The 25165-nt window shown below is 45.2% G+C and overlaps 1 protein-coding gene across 1 annotated transcript in view; it reads right to left on the bottom strand.

Annotated features, from left to right (window-relative positions):
- Positions 1–25165, bottom strand: part of galnt14 (UDP-N-acetyl-alpha-D-galactosamine:polypeptide N-acetylgalactosaminyltransferase 14 (GalNAc-T14)) — a 91535-nt gene that overhangs the window by 54543 nt on the left and 11827 nt on the right. The window contains exon 2 of the mRNA XM_062412022.1: positions 19926–20095. Within this exon, the coding sequence (XP_062268006.1) occupies positions 19926–20095 (170 nt within the window). The remainder of the gene's footprint in view (positions 1–19925; positions 20096–25165) is intronic.

Here is a 25165-nt window from a genome sequence, read left to right as displayed (position 1 = left end):
CGCCCTTCCTGTCTCATCCTCCATCTCTGCCTTATCCCCCTCTCTCGCTCTTTTTCTTATCTTTGCCACTGCCTTCCCCTCTTTCTCACTCTATATATAAACCCCTGCTTCATTAATAAACCCCCGTTGAGGTAAAAACCAGTGGAGTAGCTGAGGAGACAGCGGAGGGAAGGAGAGAAAAGGAGATGAAAGCCGGGGAGAGAGGTGAAGAGTGTAGAGGAGATAAAAGCCGAGGAGAGGAGGATATGAAAGCAGAGAGAGGAGCGGTGGCGATGAGAAGAGACAGCGGGGGAAATGAGAGGAGAGGGCAGATTAAATTAGATTAGTTTTGACTCTATTCATGCCTAAATGGAAATTTAATTCACACGACGGGAGGTGCATTAGAACAATATTTCACCCCAGTTCAGCAACATTTCCTGTTTCCACTCCTCCTCCTCCTCTGCTCCCATTAAGAGCATCGACTCGAGTCTGTTTGCTAAACGTTGTAATAAACGCTCGGCTGTCGTGTTTAACCCTGAGCTACAGACCCATCGTGTTAATGAGGGAGGAAATGGAAGAATCCTTCTGCTGCAGGTTTTTTTTACAGACAAATCTGAATATTAGGTTCAGATCTTTCACTCCATCTCACTCGGGGAACATCTGGTACAAACAGGATTTTCCTTGGGAACGTTTTTAATAGTTCACTTGTCAAAGTCATTATAAGGAGACGTGATGTTTTCTCTAGTGGGTTTTAAAGGTTTTTCTGTGAAGGTGAAGTCAGTGGTGAGCTCCAGGAAACACCGAAGCTCCTGAGAGAACTATTCAAGGTCTGGTTTATACAGACGCATCTTGATGACATCACGATAGCAGCTAGTGGGACACGCCCCCTAACAAAGCCGGATAAATCGGCTGTGTTTAAATTCAGAGGAGCCGCTCTACGAATCCTCCAAAGGCCACGTTGACCCCCCCTCCAGAGCGGGGGTCAACGTGGGTTTCCTACGTGCACTGACACGGTGGACCAATCACAACACAGTGAGCCAACTGGCCAATCAGAGCAGACTGGACTTGGTAGGGAGGGGCCTCCTGAACAGAGGAGCTGCAGCATTGGAGGAAAGGGATGTAAACCTTATTAAGCTTAAATGTAGGAATCTGAACCAGAGCAGAACATGTTGTGTATCTTTAAGAATGAATATTATCACGACTGGAAGCTGGTTTGGTTTTGTCAGATAAGTTCAAGTCCAGCTGCCTCTGTGGGTCCAGTAGATGTGGTCACTGTGGAGCGATCATTAAACTGGCCGACACACGGAGGCTTCACATTGTTTTGCATCAACAATTTTAATTATAATTTTATTGTAACTTTACCTGGAGGAGAGAAAAGAGCTCCCGCTGTAATTCCCTGAGTCGGTGACGCGTGTCATAAAGCAAAAAGTAATTTGAGGAAGTCTTTGCTCCGCTCAGTTTTCTAGAGGAACTCAGTCGACCTGGCGTCGCGTCCAGGGCAGCGATCGTGACTCATGTGGCGTGTTCACACAAAACAAACACAGCCTGTGTTCCTCCCAGATTTACTGTCCAATTTACAATGCTTATCTGTGGATACAAGGGAGAAATAATGAGTCACCACACTGCAAAGCTGGAGTAGGCTTCAGAGCTGGCATCCGCAACACCATCGGAGTTTTCATTAATAATTTACAGAGCAGCCTCCGCAATCCCTGACCCAGAGGAGGAGGCAAAAGAAAACTAAACAGATGCTCCGATACGGATTCAACCCACAACTGATATTTCAAGAGAGGAAGGGTGTGTCTGGAGGAATGTGCTCAGTGATTTGTGGAGGAGTTTAAAATGAAGGCCGCGGCCCAGAAATCTCTGTCTGTCTGAATGTGATGTATCATGAGAAGCTTTCATCTCATCAGCTTCACACTCAGCGTGTGTGTTGAGGGCCAAAGGAAGTGCAGATTGGAATTTGGTGCCATTTGGACACTTGACTTGTATAATATTAATACAAATTGGAATAAACATTGGTCTGTAGTGGTCATTGGGGGCAGACTGATCACTTCCTATTGAGCAAGTTGCCTTCAAAGTAAAAGCACAGTGTTCCTTTTGCGGTTGCAAAGCTGCATATTGAGCTGATTTATAAACACCTGAGCCTCTTTCTGTTTCTCTCTCACTTTTTCAAACTCAACCCCTCAAACCAAGTCGTCTTTCCTTCCTCCCGCTCCAGTGTCGGTTCATTTCTGGTCCTTTTCTTCCCCTCTTCCCTCCTCCTCCTCCTCCTCCTCCTCCTCCTCCTCCTCCTCCTCCTCCTCTTCTCTCTTCTTCCCAGCTTTGGTATGAAATTGGTTTTCTAAGTGATTTATGAACGATGAGAGGCTTATAAGGAGTTTATGTCGTAACTCTTCATTACTTCACTATTAACTGTCTTCCTCTTGTTCTCTCTCTATCTGTGTGTGTGTGTGTGTGTGTGTGTGTGTGTGTGTGTGTGTGTAAACCACTTAAAAGGCACCTTATAATGGGTTCAGCGTTGATGGATGTCATTAAGGAAAATAGTCCAGAGAATTCATTACTTCATTTTTTGTTGCTCAATTTCCAGTGACTCTTGAGATGAGTTTTACTAAGACATCTCACAGCGACGCACAATCGTAAATAAACCGAACCCACAGACACACACACACACATACACACACACACACACACACACTCAGCTGAGAAGAGCAAATCATCCCACACAAATACAAATGGCCGGTGTGTTGTAGACTCTTCAGCCTCCAGACGACAGACTGAGAATCTACATTTCTGCTCATGACACTGTGGCTCGGTGATGTAAACACGCTCTAATTGAATCAACCTGCTCTCAAGCAAACAAACACATCTCTCCCTCCTCATTATTCATCTCCTCGGTGAGACCCAGCTAAGTGTTGGGCGGCTCTTATTTCCTGTCGAGCCGTTTGTGTTGTAAGTTACGAGTGTTTCTCTGTTAACAACAATCCAGCGGCCGACACGGCTGCTGTCAAACCCTAAATGTGTAAATTGAAACTCTGTGCTTGGAGGCGCCACAATCAATACCTCGTCCGCGGGACAGGAAGACATTATTTCTCGGCTGAGTGTGTGTGTGTGTGTGTGTGCATGTATGTGTGTGTGTGTCATCTCATTGTGTTGCATGCTTGGGGGCACGCTGTCTGCTGCAGGGATGAATACAGTGTAGATGTGAGAAGGGAAATCACTGTCATTTATTCGGGGGTGTGGATCAGTTAGAGCGATCGCTGTCTGAAGTGCAGACAAGAGGAGTGAGGCGGTGGGAGGTGAACAGTCTGAGACACACACACACAGACACACACACAGACACACACAAGGAGAACAGCGGTGTTGCATGAATGTGTATATAACACTGTGGGAGAGTTGTGGTACTTTATGTTGTGTTCTGCAGTCAGGCACTAATTTCAACGGGGAATAATTCCAGTTTGGTTTCCAATGAAGGCCTGTGGTGACTCCCTTGCACTATTGGATCGGCTGGAGGTTGAATGCCTTGCTCAAAGGCAACATAGAGGCTGGGAGTGGGATTATCATGACCCACGAGACCAAACAAAACTGTGTTGTGACCAGGTCAACGCACTGTGTGCACAAAACATGAAATTTGTCTGAGGCTTAGTCTTTGTGTGTTATGGTTAGGGGTGTGTGTGTGTGTCTGTGAGTCTCTGTATGTTTCCAGCTATGAAGAGAGATTTTACTCATTTAAGAAAAGTATCGATCATTGTGTGACGATTATTGTTGATTGTGTGACGGTGGTTACAAACAACTTTGTCGAGACAGAGAAGGAAGGGGAACTATAGGATCCACTCTCATGAGGATCCACTCTCTTCATGATCCACTCTCCTTCAGTAGAGGATTTTCTTTTGGTTAAGAAACAGTGACTTGACCTTTTCCCTCTAACAAGCCTCCGTCTGTTCGCAGCCATAAAGCAGTGATGACATGTTTCTGGCTGATTGGTGGCTTCAGGCAGACGTGTGGCGTTTCTCACTTCCTGTTCGTGGCTCTGGCCTCTGAAGCCGGGACAGGAAACGAGGATCCGAACCTTCACTTTGATGCGACGCTGGCTTCTCATCCCGGCTGCTCTCACATTCCCTTTCTTGTTTTATGCCACATTTGCTTTTCATTCTGTATTCTCTCTCTCTCTCTGTTTCTCCCTGTGATGCTGAAAACTGAACTTTTAGTTTCATTCTTTGTCTCCTCATCTCAAACTAATTGTTTCATGGCTGCTCTCCGTCTCTGCGTCCTTGTGTTTAAGGTCGTTCGCTGCAGCAACACAAATAAACTCATCTGGAGCCTGGAATACTCTAAATGTAAATGCTACTCTTACTGTACCGTGTGAATAAATAACCTTCGGCCCTGTGCGTGGCTCTGTTCCATAATGTATGCGCACTGGCTTAAAAAGAAAATGATTCAGTCAGCACACAAGCACCGATGACCGCTGGATAAAAAACCTTAATACCGCTGTGTGTGTCCTCTGCTGTGAATATGAGCAGGTTGGAGCTGCAGCACTGGAATCACAGCAGAGACTCAGGCTTTAGATGATTTACAACGCTGCATGTGTTAATAATGATAAAGCTATTATCATCTAGCAGCCGGAGTTATTATTATTTGACAGTTCCTGAATATTAAAAGATTTAACTAATCTAAAATCTGGTTTTCAAGCGTCTGAACAAAAACTAAATATAATAATTTTAGATTTTGCCTCAGCAGCACAAACTAATTTTCATGTAGAATTTTTTTTTGACAACTTTTATGTGGAGCACATTGAATTAACAGACCTGTTTAGAGTGGAGACTTTACTATGGGATTTGATTCATACCTGAAATCTGATCAAAATGATCCTATTAACTAGGAAGATTCAGTAAAGTAAGTTTCAGAAAAACACAAAGTTTTAAGATAGAGTCTCTGATTACTGTTTAGTTACGATCAGGTCATTTCCCTTACATGTTAAACTCCATGAAACTCAAACTCTTTCCTCCATGTGTGAATCTGGTTCACATATGAACTAGAAAGGCACAATAACTTTTATTGTGAAAAACATATTTTGATTCAGAATATTCGCGTCATTAACCAGATCTGCACCCTATCATGTAGATCTCTTCTTCAAGCTGCTCGGGGAGTCTCTTAAAAACGAGTCAGGTACCTTGAGCTGTGAGAGGCGGCAGCAGCAGAGGTGACCCAGCGGTTCAGAGAGGGCGGATGGATCCATTGTAACGTGGCAGCAGAGTTCGTTTAATCCCCGTCCCGCTGCAGCCTAATCCAAATGGAGCGCTGAATAGTCCTGAAGCTAATAGCCTCCCAGGAGCGTCTCCATTGGCTCTGCCTGCAGATTAATACCAGGTCTGTTCTGCGTCTGTGGGTGTGAGGGACGCTTCCTTTCGCCTGCTCAGCTCTACCACCTTTTATTCTTTAACCCATGAATTAAATCAGGCAGCTCGATGGAGAACGGAGTCTTTTGTGAAGCTGCTGCTTTATGTGTGTTCATCATCCGAGACGAGGCTTTAACAGATGATTTAAAAACAATATCACTGAGAACATCTACAATCACATCAAAACGTAGCTTTAACACATTATTTAAATCACAGTTATCAGAGGTTCTGAGTTAAGACAGCTTTGGTTTTATGACGCCTTAAAGCACAGATGCAATAAAAGAGGTGTTATAAAATTGCACTTAAAATCCCAATAAAAAGGAAACTATCAATAAATAATTTGAAATCCATTCAGTAGCTTTTTCTTAATGTTGATTACAAACAGACACAGGGACGGGGGGTGAAAACATAACCTCCTCTGTGGAGGCAGTAAAGTGAATAATATGGAAACGTGTCGGTTTCTGAAGGAGTTTCTCTCTTCTAAGATTTTAAATGTCAACAAACTGAGTGTGACACATCAACACGTGTTCTGTGGATTGAGTAAACAAATCAACACGTGTTCTGTGGATTGAGTCAACACATCAACACGTGTTCTGTGGATTGAGTCAACACATCAACACGTGTTCTGTGGATTGAGTAAACACATCAACACGTGTTCTGTGGATTGAGTAAAAACATCAACACGTGTTCTGTGGATTGAGTCAACACATCAACACGTGTTCTGTGGATTGAGTCAACACATCAACACGTGTTCTGTGGATTGAGTAAACACATCAACACGTGTTCTGTGGATTGAGTAAACAAATCAACACGTGTTCTGTGGATTGAGTCAACACATCAACACGTGTTCTGTGGATTGAGTAAACACATCAACACGTCTTCAGGAGACTTTCTGTCCCGAGACGCTCGGATGTGTCTGAAGATTCTCCAACATGTTTTTGTCCAAACGCTCAGATTTCATCAACATTTCATGCTCCTCTGTGGCCCAGCAGCTTTTCATCACCAGATTTAAACATGAATCGCGTTCAGGCGGAAAACAAGAAGGTTTCTAATCGGCTGAAGATTCGAGGAAACGAGCATTAACTCATAATCTGCTGGTTTCTGACTCTCCACCACGTCCACTTTATCACAGTGGTGGACTTGATTAGAGGGAATTAACGATGTGCAGCCCTGAGCGAGCAGAGGTCGAAGCCTCTGTCACCGGGGGGGCAGATCGATGCTCAGTTAGCCACTGACAACGCAGCCACACAGACGCACACAGACACACACTCACAGACACACACTGGTCTGCACCGCTGAGGAGTCTAAATGTCAAGATGCAACGATCAGGGATTATTGTAAATGTCATATTGAGAAGATATATAACCATTCGATGGCTGATGAATCACAAGCAGCTCGTCAGTGCAGGAGATAAAGTGTGAATCATTCGATGAGTCAAAGTTCACCAGGAGCTTTTCTCCCTCACGCCTCGTATGTAGAAAACGATCTCACAGATTTTTTCTCATAGCCGTACGAGGACGCTTCAGCTCGCTCTGATTAAAATCACGGTTTTGCTCAGTATTCCATCGCAGCCGGTTATATATTAGGATATATTACAAGATCAAGCTGCGACACAATCATTAAGATTATTTCGTAAACATCAGCTTCATCCCTGAGCTTTGTCTCGTTAGGGGCCCAGTGAAGTGTTGACACGTTGTGCATTTAATATTCATCAACCTAAGTGAAGCCGTCGATTCTGAACGTTAAATCAGATCCAGGAAACGTTTAGAGAAAGTGATCGAGATGAAGAGAAGCTTCTCCCGTCCGTCACAGTGAAGAGCAAAACGAGCGTGAGGGCAGGAAACAGAGAGAGAGAGAGAGAGAGAGAGAGAGAGAGAGAGAGAGAGAGAGAGAGGAGAGAGAGAGAGAGAGAGAGAGAGAGAGAGAGGGAGAGTGTGTTGGACGGGTGCAGAGACAGACTGGGTCACGTTCTGCTGGCAGAGAAAACAGATTCTCTTCTTTCCACAAGACATGCTGTCACCCCCTCAAATAGAACCAGCACACACACACACACACGGACACACACACACACACACACACATAGACACACACACACTCACAGACAGAAGGCCCTGTGCATCTTGAAATAGCCGTCTTGCTGCCGGGTCCAGACACGACTCTGACAGCTGCACTCGGCCTCCAGCAGGTGCTCGGTGCTGCATTTCAAACAGGAATCCATCTCTGTCATATCAGACATGACACCCTGGTGTAATTGTAAATCAGATCATTGTGAGGAAACTGATCCCTCAGCTGTTTGCAGACGCACGGACGTTGAGGTTCACATGTGAACACGGCAGCAGGAGCCTGTTGAGTCACAGTTTATTAATATTGCTTTCACTTTGTGGACATATCGCTGAAGAGGAAGTGATTCTATGAATGTTCAGCATCTGTGAATATTTGTGTCATATTTGACATGGTGATTAAAAATTGATCAAATCATCCAAATGATCAGAGGGGACCGTTTTTATTGCTCAACTGCTACAGAGCCAGTTATTTATTAATATTGAACGTATGGTGTCTCCTGATCGCACAAGATTTTAAACTGCACTTCCTCGAAACGTGAACAAGACACAAGTCGAGTGTGAAGGAGATGAGCCACAAACACAAATACACACAGATTTATAAAACACACATAAGGAGACTAACTCGAAAAGTTCATGATACTGCTTTTAACTGAAGTTTTTTATTTTACAGTTCATCCAGCAGGGCAACGTGTCGCCTGAACGAGGTAGCTGAGGAAAGACTGAGTCGCCCTCCTCCTCCTCCTCCTTCTCCTCCTCCTCCTCCTCCTCCCCTCCTCTCCTCCTCCTCTCCTCTCCTCCGCTGTCCCTCGCTCTATTAACCCGAGATATTTGCATGGACTGTTCCATTAGACGGCTGGACAGCAGAGCAGATGAGACCGGAGACGACGAGCAGCAGCACAGGGCCTCACTAGATAATGATACAACCCCCCCCCCCCACACACACCCTGACAGAACAATTTCCTCTCTCTCTTCGTCTTCCATCCACCTCTCTCTCTCTCCCTCACACACATGGCTGTCTGATGAGGCTGTCATGCCTGGCGATCACCATATCCATCTCTCTCACTCTCTCTCTCTCTCTCTCTTTTCCTTTCTTTTCCTCCGTCCTTCTCTCTGTGTCTCCTCCCTCCATTAAACTTTTATTACTCCTCCTCTCTCTCTCTCTCTCTCTCTCTTTCCATCTCTCCCAGGCATCCGGTTCCCCTTCCCGTCCAATTCAGAAAATTACAATCCATGAATTTATAGCAGACTGTGATGTGGAGGGAATGGTGTTATTATTATGATCACCTCCGTTTCACTGATCCTGGCTCATTTGCTTTCAGTTTTATTTTATTCCTTTTTCTTCTCCTCCCTAATCTCTCCTCTCTCGCTGGATGATGAACAGTCGACTCTCAGCTTCCCTCGCCAACGTATAAAGTTTAATGTCGAGAGGAGAAACCAGCGTCTGGGTGATGGATGCCAGGTCGCTATCAGAGGTCGGAGGTGACACTGATCTGTAAACCGACTACAGCTGTGTCCCAGTTCAGACGCTGCATCCTTCAGCAGCCCAGAGATCAGTCTGCCCCGTTTCACAGGGGAGAAATACGTCCTTCCACTCCAGTGACAAACAAGTACGTAAAGTAGCAGCAAAGTATTTAACGATAAGTTGGAAATCCTCCGTAGGACAAACTGACGTAGGCCACACCATCATAGAGCGAGTAGATCGGGTCCTCAGGAGGATGCAGCCCCTGAATCAAGAGAAATATTATAAATGATTTGTATTTTATGGAGTTTTTTAAGTCTTATAATCCACAAAAACTAGCTTGGTCTGTCACTCACTGTCCGCCCAGCTCTCAGGGGGAGTTTGGGGTTCAGCGTCTTGCTCGAGGTACGACCCGCTGTACACCCTGAGCCGCAGACGCCATTTGTTTCACAACATGTGTTAAACTGTCGTGAGGCTGATTTCCTTGTGAGATCAAAACCACTTCATGATTCCTCACTTTGTTTCCAGGTAAACAAGTTCTGACTAAAAAGGAAAATGATATCTATAACTCTCATTAAAAAATAACTGATGAAGTTACTGAACTGATGTTGTTATGCATCATTAGAACCTGATAATTCATCTGCTGAGATTAGATGAAATCTGATTAATAAGGATTTCAGTGAATTCATTGGTCTCTGTGGGAAAATTAGGTCGTTGTAGCGATAAAGAAAATATGTTATTCAACAGTGCAAAGATATTTCATGATGTCTTTTAACCTTGTGTTTACAGAGAAACTTTTATTTATTCATCTTACATCCTGTTTACGGCATCTACGTGTTTTCAAGCAGCAGACATATTTCCACTTTAAATCCCCAAACTTAATGAAATGTATTTTATAGCTGCTGTGCAGAGAAAAATATCCTGAATTCACTAAATACAAATCCTCCCACCTTTGTCCTTCCTGTCAGTTCTCGATGCTTTTCCTATTTTATATTCTGGTTTCTGTGACCTCTGACCCCAAAACTACCCACTCTCACTTTGTATGGGCTGACCTGAGATCTGAACCTTCTCCTGCCGGGAGAGTAAAAAAAAATAGAAAATACAAAAATCGCAGGCTCAACACTCGAAAGTTGAAAATGTCACAAAACAACCCAGTGTGTGTGTGTCTGTGTGTGTGTCTGTGTGTGTGTCTGTGTGTGTGTGTGTGATAACTCGTGTTTGACAAAGTCTTCACGCCCGAGCGAGCCACTTAAAGCCAGTCAGCTAAATGTAATGTAATGTGAGGCCATGTTTCACTCGACTGGAGCATCTATACATTTCACCACGCTCGATTTGAGCTGATGAACGCTCGACCTCCGCCGCTAGACGCCATGATGATCCATCTGCATTCTGGGTATTTCTCAGCCGTCGTTATTAATCACTCGGAACAAGGATACCCCCCCCCCACACACACACACACACACACACACACACTCGCTCTCTGCACTTCCTGCTCTGTTTGTTTTATTTGTGTCTGTGTGTGTTTACAGGTATACACACTGTGTGTAGTATCTATGTGTAAATAACACACCCCACATGTTAATGGACTGTATATATAAAAAGCTTTCAGTCCTTTTGACCACTCACAGCTCACACAAGTCACAACACACACTTCTATACGCAGCCATTTTAGCCATCAGGGGAAAATCGAACGGCCGACCTTCTGGTTGACGGACGACCCGCTCGACCTCCTGAGCCACAGCCGGCCACCACCTCACGGACTTTCACAATCACAAAAGCTGGATTACAACGAGAACAAAATGTAGGAGAGCCACACAAAAATATTTCAAGAGATCTCTGAAAAATTTAGCAAGTATGACGAATATATTATGGAGCGCTGCACAAAAGTTGGGAATTTAATGGGTTATTTAATCCTGCTTAGGGCGTCAAAAAGGCTTGTGTGTGTCTGTGTGTGTGTGTGAGTGTGTAAGTCAGGATCTATATGAGCCTGTTCAGCCGGCTCTCTGTGCACTTCATCATGCTGAGCTGGAACATATTGCAGTTGTTCGACAAAAGCCGGAAGGAGGAAACAAATTCAGGCTGAAATTCTCTAATCGTTACAGAACAGCCAAGTGAAGCAGCTCGTGAGTGTGTGTCTCTGTGTGTGTGTGTGTGTGTGTGTGTGTCTGTCTTTGTGATGTCGACTTCACCTCCGAGTATCTGATTAGTTTGCTGTTTCAGGCGTCTGCTCCATCACCTGTGTTCATTTCCCCCTTTGTTTACCTGCTCGCTCTCTTGTTCATGTGTGAATTATTTATCTGATCCTGTTACTCTGGATAACTCATTCATTCTATGTTGTCTATTATTGTGTGTGTGTGTGTGTGTGTGTGTGTGTGTGTGTTTGTTTTTCTTTTCCCTTTTGCTTCTTCAGCTGAAAGTTGTTATTAGTGAAATCTGCATCACGCTGCTCGGAGAACAGAAGCTCGACAGCTCAGAACTGCAATAAAATCCCTTCTCAACAGTGTATGTGTCTGTGTGTGTGTGTGTTTATGTGTGTGTGTGTGTGTGTGGGTGTGTGTCTGTGTGTGTGTGTGTGTGTGTAGGTGGATGTTTACTGCAGTGTTTTACTTGTAATTCTCAACAGCTCAGCAGGGGAGACTGATGGTACGTTTGTGTGTAATTTTGTGCATTTTCTGGATTGCGTGCAAGACTAAGTGAGTGTGTGTTGTGTGTGTGTTGTGTGTGTGTGTGTGTATGCGTGCATGCATAAGGAGTTGGAGGGCATCAGCGTGAAGTTACATCCAGCTGTTTGCAGGATCATCAACACTAACCCTGCACTGAACAAGTCTAGTGTGTGTGTTTCCACCGAAGAACCTTTGAGGCCACACTGAGATAACAGAGCCACTAGTAAAAACAATAATATTAAAGATGAAGATAAGAGATAATGATTCAACACTGTCCAGCAGAGCACCGGTTATTTTCACCTTTTATTATAACACTGAGGGTTTCTTAGGAAATCCTTAATAAGTTGGTTAATAAGTTTTCAGAATGTAAAGAATGTTGTTTGAATTAAATGTATAATAGTTGTGATGTATTTTAGTTATTGTGATAAATTCTCTCTCCACTTGTTCGAAGCTCCGTTTTGAAACCAGCCTGTTGTTTGTTCAAGAAATTACAATTAAATTGATACACAAACAGGTCGGTGACAACAAACTGGATTCATGAGATCGATTTTTCTCTCTCCACCTTTTCAGATTCCTTAAAAACACACACGGCTGCAGGGATCAGGAAGTATTGACCGACAACGGCTCAATTTAAATCCAGACAATGAGCAGAGATGGAAAAGAAGGAATGGAGAGGAGGAGGAGGAGGAGGAGGAAGAGGAAGGAGAGAGAGGAGCACACAAACACACACTCACACACACACACTCAGAGCAGAGGAAGATGAGAAGAAGTTGACGTAACAATGATGTCTCCTTTGGGAACACAATGGTTGACAGGCACTTAACACCAGCCAATCAATGAAGATGGATCAATGTGCAACCGGACCAATCAATGACAACCTCCGTGACACACACACACACAATCACACACACACACAATCACACACACACTCACGTCGTCACACGGCCTCCTCTCAAAGCCCAGTCATGGTAGGTGATGTGGGAATCTCACATTAAACTGGGACTTAAGTTTAATATGATGATGATTATTATCCATCCCAGCGTGTCATTGAATTCACGTGTTTTTAGTATTGATCTGTTCCATGCGTGTACAAGCCGAGGCATGATGCATGACAGTGTAAACATGTATCGATCGTGCATGTGATGCTGCAAAGTGACAGAGGACTCGGTCTGTTGATCCTAATGAGGTTTGATTTTTCATTTTACACGTTTACAAATTTAACCTCAGTCAATCTGCGTTAAATCCCGAACAGGAATCATAACATACTACTTTAAACGTTTCTCTCCTGAGAGTCTGAAGCTTCCTGTTTGTTACTCTCATCTGATCTGTTAGTTTCTGTTTCACTTTGTAATTTAGATAAATAAAGAATTCTGTCTGACGTCCTGTGGTCATCACCTACGTGGGCGGAGTCTACCTCTACTTGACTCTGATTGGTTTGCTTCTCTGCCTCTCTACTTTGTGTTGACCTTACTTTTCTTTTAAAGACACTTTTCCTCCGTCAGCTTTGTGTGTTTCTACTGAGACACACAAACCGCTCACGGCTCAGTGGACCCAGCCGAGCACAAAGCAGCAGCTCTGTGTTGGACGGCTTCTTTAAGTTTCACCATCCAGCCCCGATATATATGAGGGATTAGAACTCTGTCTCTAATCTGCCTCCTCTTCCTCTTCCTCTCCATCCCGCCTCCACCACTGAAGTGGCTTTGAGGAGGTGAAATCAATGAGACATCAGAGGTTCACTCGGCGTCTCAGTGCGTTTCAAGGAGAAGCTCTGTTCTCTCACGCCGTGATTCCCTGTAACTCTTTACAAAGAGCAAAAACACAAAAGAGAACAGGAATCTGAAGGAACCCAGAGCGGCAAAGACCAAAAGAAAAATGTTTTGTGTCAATCGAGCGTCAGTGAAGCGGAACGAGAGCCAAACAAATCTAATCAGGTGTCAGAGCAGATACAGCTGTGAGGCCGTCTGCTCCCTGATGGTTCCGACACGCCGCCGGGGCGTCTGGGAGCCGGGGCGGTTAGCTCAGATGCTAGCAGCCGGTAAAGCCGCTTAGCGTCACTGTCACTCGGCGCTCGTGTAGAGCACCGGGGTGCTTCAGAGCTCAGGTTCCACATCAGCAGATTACCCACAATACACCAAGGGGGGATTTCTTCACCCCTCACAGAGAGCTTCCTGCCAAGGTTGGTGCTGTTTGTGAGATTCAGTGTAAACTGAGGGATCTGACGGAGGAACTGGGACCAGAGAGATCGGGATTCAGCATCAGGGGATCTCGCTGCGTCTGTTGAACTGAGTTTAAGGTTTGTGTTGTCGCTGCAGAACTGTGCAACTTCCTCACCAGCTGTTTACAGACCAACAACTACAACCACAGCAACAAATCCTCCACGTTGTTCAGGTGAGAGATGGAGATCTGGAATGTTCTGCAGACTTTACTCTCGGGGATCTCACTCTGACATTTGCGTTCACACAACACAACACAAACACAACACAAACACAAACACCTCCTCCAGGAGTTCAGCTCAGCTCTGAAAGCAGCTCCAGCTCCTTCAGAGTCTTCAGAGGTCAAATGTGTGTGTTCACCTCCCGGCTGTCACACAGATCAAATCAAGGCCCTGAGGACGTTCAGCGTTTCCTCCGTCTGCTTCTGATTCCAGACTCTGATCCAATCAACCAGCTCGTCGGGGGGGAAATCAAACTGCTTCAGCGTCAGAGGTTTGTTCCTCGTTGTGTTGTCTCGGGGGGGGGGGACAAGCTGCTGCACTGACGAATGTTTAGCTGCGTGTTGTGATTCATGGAAACATGACTAAGTGCTTGACTGAGTGTGAAAGGACGCTGACGCCAGTGTGCACACATAACACGCACAGTCACACTTATAAGACACACACACACACACACACACACACACACACACACACACACACACACACACACACACAGGGGCTAGGTTACTGGATGACTGTGTGATCTAGTTAGTCAGTCGTGATCACTGGGTCAGCAGGACGATCAGTCGCCGGCCCAGAGGATGGACGAGGAGGCTGCCTCCATTCTGACAACACAACCCTGGAGCGTCATCACATCGCACATCACAACAAAGAAACTGACAAACGTGTGTGTGCAGTGGTGTGTTGTCTGGGTTGTGTGAGAGACAGAATAATTTACACACTTTCAATGTCACCACGTCAAACTGGAGACATTTATCTGGGGAATAAGTCGAGCGTGGAATCACAGACAGATGGTTTCACATGTTCCACTCCCACAAATCCACATTCATCCAAATTCCATTTTGCTTTTTCATCATCCTTCGTATATATGAGTCAATAAATCTCATCTGTTGTTACATTGTGTTATTTTGAAGTGAGATTTATGAATCGAGATAGATTATTAATTATATCCACTTGTCTCCTGAGACACAGTTTAAACACTTTAAGACTGATTCGCTGTTGTGAAGATGACATGATATCCGCTGGCTGCAGTCTACTGAGTTTTCAGAATCGCCTTCCCAATCTATAGGGGGTAGAGTGGGCGTTCTCCAACATGACGTTTGCTGGTTCAATCCCCACTCTTCCCCACCTGCATCCCGAAGTCTCTTTGGCAAGATCCTGAACCCCTGATTGGCCCCTCGTAAATGTGGAGTGTAAGCGTCAGCTAAAAAAATGACATGTAATATTAATATATTTGTATATTTGAAGGATTGTAATGAAGCGTGTTCCCCTGAGCTGTGAAGGATCGTGTTTCTCTTATCAGAGCATCGTCAAACTTCCACTCGGTCCTTTTCTTTCTCAGCTTGTTTCTCTCACACCATTTATCTTTTAACCTACAGCTCATTTCTTCTGTTTTCCCGTTGTCTCGCATTAGAACACATTTCTTTTTGTCGTACTCAGTTCTTGTTTCCATATCAACCCAGTGTGTCGGAGCGTGGAGCTTCCTCTCGTCCTCCATCGGCTCTTTGTCTTCATGCTGGATCTAATCCCCGCGGTGGAGCGGCTGTCGGGCTTATAGACTGTCAGTCTGTCGGGGAGCAGACGGAGGGAGGTGCCATTGTTCACTGAGATAATAGCAGAGCACTGGAGTGGAGTGTTTTACACACACACACACACACACACACACACACACAGACACACACACAAACAGCTTCTCGAGCTCTGCATGTGGCAATTATCGCTCTTCTCAGCAGCTTGTGGCATCTCCCCCGTTTCCTCCTCCTCCACCTCCTTTCCTCCTAATCTCCTCTTGACTTTTCCTCATCCCTCTCTCACTTCATCTCTCCATCTTTCCCTTCGCCTCCGCTCCCCTCACGCTCCTCCACATCTGAGTAGAGACAGTCACAGCCTGGATAATCTGCAGGCTCCCCACACCTCTCCGATTCCCACGTTCTCACCCAGAACACCGGTGTCTTCATGCTGCAGTTTGAAGATTATTGTCAAATTCAAAAGGGAACGGAAAGAGAGACGGTTTAAAAACATGTCAGAGCCACGTCTGGGGAAACATTACCTGGAATCTGTCTCTGCTACTTTCCACAGACTGAGGCTGACTATGAAACAACTAGAAAGGAAAGGAAATGCAGTCCAGTTTATAGTCTGCATCCAAACTAACACGTTTTAATTTCAATGACGTATTACGTGTCACAAACCCATGACCACTGAGAACACACGTGACGAGTGTGAAGCCAATTTGATGAACAGTTCTAGAGATATACGTTCCACATACACACAGATAGAGGTTATATAATCACATTTAAATAACTGGAATTCAATAATCTAAACGTTCCTGTCCAGATACAAATCTCTCCTCTAAATATGATAATAATGGATTTGTTAACAGCATCTAAAACAACGTGTAAGTTACACCTGCACACGCCTCAGTCTCCCGCTGTCTGTGCTTCTGAGTCTTGCCACATTTCCAGATTGCTTCTCGCCTGCAGGCTTCAGGGAATCCAGCTCAGCATCTCCAGGTCAAAAGCTTGATTGTCTAATCTTTAGGTTATCGTCATCCCGCTGGGAAAATAACAGACCCGGAGCCTGTTCTCCAAACATGCTGAGCCTTCTCCACTGGAGCTCGGCAGTAGAGCGGCAGCCTGCCAGCCGCTCTGGATTCAGGTGTTTGTGTTCGAGCATCACCCAGAGATCGCCTGGTAATCAAAAACTCCTGGATTTTCTTCATTTGAGTTGCTCTGGATTGTTTTTACAACACAAGCTCATTCTAAACCATTTACAAGGTGTTTCTTATAAATAACCTTTTGTTTTTCTAACAGATGCTGTTTTATGTCAAGCAAAACAAAAGAGTTCTAAAGTGAGATGAGGCAATAAGCTTTGTTTTCAGCAGCGCCTCATTACAGCTGAATAAAACCAGGTTCATCTTAAAATAACAATATAACACGAATATCTACAGATGGTTAATTAGAAAAAGCGTTTGAAGGATCAAGAAATCAAGAATGTCAAACATGACACACTTCGAAATATGAAATGATAAAATGTAACACTGGTGAATTTAAAAGCTTGTTTCCAGATGAAGACATTATTGCTTGTGATGTGATACAAAACACACAAACAGTGATATTCATCCGGACTCACAACATGTCATCACACATGTATTTATGGTTTTCTGCTTGAGGAGGAGCAGCAGCCATCAGAGGTAAATGCTCCTCCACCACACCATCAATTTCAATTGCTCAATTTCTGTGTGTTATCAAATTCCCTGCAGCCGCGGCAGCTTCCTCTCACGTCCTGTGCTCTTCCTACAAATTTCTCTCACAACACCTTGAAATTTCCACCGAATGTTCCCGACGAGGAACGAGGCCAAAGTGTAGGAAGCCCCTCGGTGAGTCGGCAGCGGAGGAGAAGGTGTTTCGAAGAAAACTAAACCTCAGCGGCTTCAGGATCTCACTGCTGTTTCTCATTTCTCCGCCCCTCCCCTGCTATCGCTCTTCCTGCCAAGCACTCCAGATCCACAGCTACATAGAAACTAAGTTAACGGATAATCACATAACAGCAACCCCCCCTCACACACATTCTCACACACACACACACAACACACACACACACACACACACACACACACACACACACACACATATACCATCCAAGATAAATGAGCACTATCAGCCCCCTACCTCACTTCTAACAGATTAATGTGTAAGCGTATCCCTGGTCCCCCTCCTACACACACTTCTCAGTTTCACACACACACACACACACACACACATACACACACAGAGCCGCCTTATGTCAGCTCAACAGCAAATTTCCCTCCTCCGGAAACACAGCAGATGATGCAGGCGATCGACTCCGTGCACACTTACGCACATTAGCGTGTTCGCATATGGACGTGCAGAAACACTCACGCTCAGCTCGAGACGTTAGAGGCAGCAGCTCGGGTTGAGTCAACATCGTACATCCCAGCGTGCACACGCAGGATGGGATCTACGTGCCGACACCCCTGTGCTCATCACCACCACCAGCTGCAGCAGCCCCACTCCAGGACTTTGTCATGTTCCCAGCGTCGGAACAAGCAGCCGCCCACGTGCAGCCTCCTGTTGGAGAGCTGGGTCACCGTGAGCAGCCGGGTGACCTGTAATAATCACAGCACAGCGGCTGGAAGGGAAATGGAGTCTGCTGGATCTGTTTGTATTTAGCTTCCACAGAATATAGAAAACAACCAGAGCAATGTCAGTCTACGTACAGCGACCTTGACCTTTGACCTTTACCCACCCAAATCTGAACAGGTCATCCGTGAGTCTAACTGAACATTTTGGCCAAATCTGAAAGGACTGTCTGGAGGCATCCTCAGGGTCCCAATGATATCCCATTCACAAGACCAGGACGGACAACCTGAAAGCATTCGGCCTCCAGCTGGTGTCGAGGGTTCGGAGGCGTAACAATCACACAACTCTCTGTGAAATCACTACAAACTTGAAGAAGTTAACTGAACAAACTTCCCCCAACTTCACACGACCCAAATTTAAATTCCAGTCACGATCCCAAACTTTCTACGCATATCAAATGTGTCAGGTTGAATTTGAGGAAGGAAAAATGTATAAGTTCCTGCACCGCACAGCTCGAATGTTTCCGTCTGAAGTCTAAACAAAAAGGCCTGAGGCATGAATATTCAACTGGGTGGAGGCAGGAGCTAGATGCAATTAAGGTTTAGGTACACACACCCCCGACTGACTGTGTTTTCGAAATGTAATGTGAGGAAGAAATTCCATCAGTCCAAAAACGTGAAGCAAACAAATTGTGAATATGGAGTTCACATGACACCATGAAATACATTCAGGAACATAAAATGAAATTCCCTCTGTAAACACGTGTGAACCTGTTCAATCGAAACGCTCTGATGTAATCGAGTGAAAAACATCTGGGCTGCTATTCAACCAACTTTTGACAAATCAAAACCCACCAGACATAAACGCTACAATGGAGAAGGCGTGAGAGGAGATCAAAGTGCTGACCGTGTGTGTGTGTGTGTGTCTGTGTTTGTGATCTCAGCCCGGCTACACTGGACCTCTGCTTTCCACGAGTGCCTGGAAGTTTTTATCTGAGCGACTGAGTAAAGAGGCTGCGGCCGTCAGAGCGGCGTTCTGCTTATCTTCCTGCGACGCCTCTTCTCTGCACTGAGAGGATTTCTATCTGCTCTGGTCTTTAATTTAATTTCTCAGCAGACAAGACGGATTGTGATTTGGTGGTTTCTCCATGAAAACGTGTTCGGTTTCATAATCTAAATTAGGGGATTAATCAGGAGCCCAGAGAGCGGCTGCAGAGTAACTGTGTGCGTGTGTGTTTGTGTGTGTCTGTGCGTGTCTGTGCGCATAATAAAGAGATTCCAGCAGGGGTCGAGTTAAACACGCTGTCACAGGTTGTGCACGTTTCACCACACGGGAGTCACATCTTCACAAAACCCATTTGCATCCTACACGACGATTAAAACCGAGAAACAGCAAAAAGAGCAAAGAGAGATGTGTGTTTTTTTGTGTTTATGTCTTTTGTGTTATAGATGAATCTGTGTGTACTCGTCACATGTTTGCATAGTGTGTTATGTGATATATTATGTTGTGTTGTGTACACTGGTGTGAATGCACTACCTGAGTATATTTCTGTCTTTTTAGTTTGAGGGTTAAAGTTTGAGGAGCAGTGCTGCAGACCAACAACCCTCTGAACCTTCTGCTCTTCTTCTGGTCTCATGTTCATTATGTGTTTGCGTCGTCCTCTCGGGTCCCGAGAGCGTCTGGAACGTCCCCACAGCTCCGACCACTCCAGAGTCCTTCAACCTCTCATCCACCATTTACATGTCAAAGAAAGACGCTTGAGTACTTTCTTCCACCACGTGTTGTGTATGAACCTTCGTCTTTGTGTGGGTGTGTATGTGTGTGTGTGTAGTACCTGTAGTGTCTGGTGTCCCTCAGGGCTCGGTTGCTGGGGATGCGCTCGCTCTCCCTCTGGTTGAAGGCGTACAGGGTGTACGGGTCGTCGCCGGGCTTCCAGCGCCGAGCGCTCAGGTAACTCCGCTCGTCGAACCCGTCCAGCATGTCCTCCCACTCCGCCTCCGAGATCTGTCAATCAATCCGTCACCTTCCATCAGTCTCCTCATATTTCACTTCAAACATTTCAAAGATACTGAGTTCACTGATAATACTTCATTTGTACATTTAAAAAAAAATGGTTTCAGCCAATAAATCAATAATCTAGATCAATCAGTGACGTGCCAGAGATTCAGTTTATTAAAAACACACTTATAGATAAATGGAAACTGTGAGAATGTTCCCTCGGGTTTTGTTGACGAGCATTTTTCTTTGCTTCAATCACAAGAGCAGATGACAACTGTGTGCTCGGATTCTAACCTGTGATTATCCACCAAGGAAATGTGTGTTTGTGTGTGTCTGTGTGTGTAGCTGTGTAAGTTTGTGTATTGAGTGTTGTTGTCCACAGCGAGGACATTCTAAAAGCATCCAGGGAGCTTTTAAAGGTCACTTTACTTGAAGAGGATTCAGAGAGGTGTTTAACTTCCTGTTCTTTTCCTTTTTAACAGGATGAATCTCACACTTCTTCTTCTTCTCCTGGTTCTGTGACTAAAAAGCAAAATAACATGAAATGAAATTGTGGATTTTTCTGAGTTTGAACATCGTTGAAGACATTTTGGATGCTGTGAGAATACAAGGCAACACAATACATGTATTTATCTTTGTATACAGTATATATGTATTTGTATCTAGGTTGTGTCTTGCATTTAAATGCTCTTTTTTTTCGTTCAGAAGAGATTCATCACTTTCCAGAGACACAGAAACAGAGGTGAAGGTTGGGATGGGATGAAGCTGAGCTGCTTCTCCGTCTCCACAGGTCGACCGTCTTTCCACAGTGAATAAATAGAAATCAATACGACCGCCTTGAAGCGAGGAAATCAACCACAACTGAATTGATGGTGCGCTTTTGGAAAACAGGCTCCGATAATGTAAAACACATGCGGTTTGTAGCCGATAGCCTAAAGGCGCGAGCAGCGTATGACCCTTCTAATATGCTAATCCATGAGAGTCTCTGCAGAAACCCCCGACACCTCCCCAGAAAAAATACAGACGTCATAAAGTGAGAAATAAAAAGTTAACGCGGCAAATAAATCCCGTTCGGCTCCGAACAGCTGGCGGAGGAAAACACAAGGTGGCGACGGATTTAAAAATAAGAAGGCTACAGCTGCACTTTCTGTCTGTGAGTGTGTGTCTGTCGTTTGTGAGAAGGTACAGACGCATACAGAGTGATTCAGGTATTAGCCTTCTCATGTGGTGTGGATCTGTGTATACAATCAAATTCCTTATGCGGACAAACAGTAAGTCCCCATAAGGTACAATCACAGAATCACTTCAGGTGGAGACACAAGTGCTGCATTACCCACAATCCTCAGGTGTAATAGCGAGAGCCTTTGATTCGCTGTTACCATGGAAACCACGAAAAACTCTTTGGCTACACACAATGGAAGTCAATACAAAGTCCTAATAATGATAGCTCTACAAACCTGCGTGTGTGTTTGTGTGAGTGCGTGTGCATGTGCATGCAGTGTGTATCCTTTGAGGGTGTGAGCTTGTTGCTATCATTTGAGAGTGTGTTTGTGTGTTTCAGTTGATGGAGAGGGAGTGTGTGTGTGTGTGTGTGTGTGTGTGTGTTTCACTGTGTTTGTGTAATGCATGAGAGAGACAGAGGATGTATCTTCGTGGGCGAGAGATATAAAGAAAGTGCATTACCTCTCTCTCTCTCTCTGTCTCTCTCTCTCTCTCTCTCTCTCTCTCTCTCTCACTCTCACTCTCTCTCTCATCATAAACACAACACGGAGCTTCAGCAAAACGCCTCAGATGTCATATATCTCCCAAACGACCACACTGACTCGTAGTGGAGATGGATGAACGCACACACACACACCGGGTCAAGGCGCTGATGGTGTGTCTAACAGAGCAACAGACAGAGCAGCAGCTTGGATGGAGGGATGCAGGAAACGAGTGACACTCCTCATCTTCCTCCTCGCTCGTCCTCCTCCTCCTTCCTCCTCTCTCCTCATTATTCAGCCGTACGACTTGCTGATGCGACACATTGTCTAAATGGGGCCATTAGAGGGCCGAGAGTCAGACTCTGTCAGAGTGTGTGTCTGTGTGTGTGTGGCTGGTTCTTCTGGTGGCTGTAACAGCGAAGCATGAAGAACAAGAGGGGGGGGGGGGAGAGGGAGGGAACGGAAAGAATAGATTGCAAAAGAAGAGGAAGGAAGGGAGGAGGTATGAGAGGAGAGAAGAGACGAGTCAAGAAAAAGGAAACAAGAGTAAAGAAGAGAAATGGTATGGAAAGACAAGAGGGATGACACACACACACACACACACACGCACAGAAACACACACACACTGTGTTTGTCCAGCGGTTCAAGCCTCAGGTTCATTAATTGAATGTCTGTGTTCATGTAAGCGGTAGTGAGAAGCACTGAGAGGATGCCACGGTGCATTAGGAAGATGTGTGTGTGTCTGTGTGTGGGTGTGTGTGTGTCTGTGTGTGGGTGTGTGTGTGTCTGTGTGTGGGTGTGTGTGTGTCTGTGTGTGGGTGTGTGTGTGTCTGTGTGTGTGTAAGTAGGATAGACCTTGGACGGAGCCTTTCCTGAGCTCCTAGCGAAATGAGACGCAAACAAATTTTACAAAAGGGCTGAGAAGGCCGCGACTGTGTGTGTGTGTGTGTCTGTCTGCTTCTGTGTGTATGTGGGTGTGTGTGTAGAGAGAGAAAGAGAGTGTGTTGAGCCAAACCACCAAGGAACCTATTAATTCATCCGGACGAGACAGACTGATACTTTTAGAATCATAATGAGAAAGCAGGAGCCTGCACACACACACACACACACACACACACAAAAAGACACACGCACACACACACTCTCGGATGTCACGGACATTGCGTACATTTTGACAGCTCACATTGGAAAAAGACAGCCGCTCTAAAGAAAGAGAGAGAACTGTGAGGAGAGAAAGAGAGAGAGGGTGAATGAAGGACAGGAAGAGAAGGTAAAAACCTGCAGGACTAAGAAGTGTTGATGGTTTGAATCCCTCAGATTGACCCAACTCACCCCCTCCCTCAGAAGTCGTCACAACATATCGGTGTGTACCACTTTATCGTCATCTTAGGAAAATGTTCACTGACGTCTTAAATCAACGAATCTCCATAAACGGATTCTTCACGTGAAGAAACAGGATCTGAAGACCAGTGACAGGAGTTTTCGGGGGGGGGGAGCTTCTGGTTTCCATTCCCAGTCTGACCAGTCAGGTTTGAGCGGGTTTGGCCAGATGGTAGAGATGAGCCACAATTCAGTGTGGAGCTAAAACACCAACAAACAGTAACAGTGTTTGTGTTTAGAAAAGAATCAAGTCGGAGTGTAAACAGTGAACGATGAAGAGGAGAGGGAGTCCTGACCGCTGCCCCCAGAGGCCGATCCTTCATCATCATCATCTTCACTGGGAGGACATGTTCTCCAGGTAATGGACAACCTCAAATATGTGACTTATTGCAGACGAGTGTGTAAAGTTAGAGGATGATCGTTGGTTTGTGTGTTTGTCAGCAGGATCACTCACAAACTGCTGAGTGGACACTAACACAACTTGGTGGCAGGATGGGACACTGGCGAAGAAACTACTCAGAGGTGTAGATGTTGTCGTTGTCGCATTTGTGTGTTAGCACGATAACACAAAAACTACTGGAATCATTTTCTTTTATCACAGTGGGAGCGAGGGAAACATTCATGAATCTGGATCAAGCAGCTTGATCGAATGGGAGGGGCCTTGACGGAGGTGTGTGGCCTGTGGTCCCAGTTTCCTGTTTATGTGCGTGTGCAAATGAGAGAGTGTGAGACAACTGTGTGTAGTTTCAGGAAAACACATCAAATCAATTTGGTGTTCCTTCTGATAAACCACAACCCAGCACTGAGCCCTTCACCTTAATGTGTGATCCAGTGAGTTGATGAATTACCCATTATGTGTGTGTGAGTGTGTGTGAGGGGTTGTGTGTGTGTGTGTGTGCACCTCTTCATTATTCCTTGTTCATGAGCACCATGTGAACAATGACCTCTCTCTCTCTCTCTCTCTCTCTCTCTCTCTCTCTCTCTCTCTCTCTCTCTCTCTCTCTCTCTCTCTCTCTCTCTCTCTCTCTCTCTCTCTCTCTCTCTCTCTCTCTCTCTCTCTCTCTCTCTCTCTCTCTCTCTCTCTCTCTCTCTCTCTCTCTCTCTCTCTCTCTCTCTCTCTCTCTCACTTCATCTCTGCTATTATGTTGTGACGTCTCTCTGCTGTAACAACTGGAACAAAAGCAGCAACACAAAGTGTGATATCTTCATTATTTCCTTCTTCTTCTCTCATCTCTCGGCTCTTTCAGAAGGTAAATTAAACCGGGCGAGTCCGTGGCCTTATCATCCGTCATCTGCCCCCCCCCCCCCCACACACACACACACTACACGTGTGGGATCGAGGTAGAGACGCCAGGGAGCATAAATTATGTCAGATTACTTTTTCCTCGACTTGTGTTTTATCTGAGCTGCTGCGGTTTTTCTGTTTCTCTCACTCGCCACCTTACATCGTCTTTCAGTGGAAATTGCTTCTGTGACTTGATGTTAGGCGAGGGAAATCTAAAAAAATATATAAACTGTTTCAGAGCTCAGGAGCTGAGAGGTTCTCGAATAAAAGAAAAATAAACGAGCAGAGGTGGAGTAGAGAGATACATGTACATGCACCTGACCAATCGTGAGTCAGATCGGATTCCACATCCGATTAAAAAGTGAAATCAAACTTTGTGTCGTGAGCAGCCCTCTCAGCCCGAGCGTGATGTTTAGAATCCTCCTGGTTTTCTGTCACTCTCCTGCCGACGGCCAATTGAATCCACTCGTGATTTCAGATTAAAAGTCCATTTATTGTTGGGGATGAGAACTGGACTTGACTTTCAGCTTTGTTGCTGCATAATAAAGAAAGTTTGGACGATGTGGATTTCACGATCACAGGTTCGTTGCTCTGGCTGCTGCTGTTGCTAATGAGCGATGATCTTCACTATGAGACGAGTTGGACATCTGTTCTCTGACCCGCTGTCAGAGAACAGGACCCGACCCCAACACGACCGACTCTATAGAA

This window comes from Platichthys flesus, chromosome 18 (genome assembly GCF_949316205.1).
Source record: "Platichthys flesus chromosome 18, fPlaFle2.1, whole genome shotgun sequence".
NCBI lineage: Eukaryota > Metazoa > Chordata > Actinopteri > Pleuronectiformes > Pleuronectidae > Platichthys > Platichthys flesus.
This window is presented reverse-complemented; position numbering and strand designations above follow the sequence as displayed.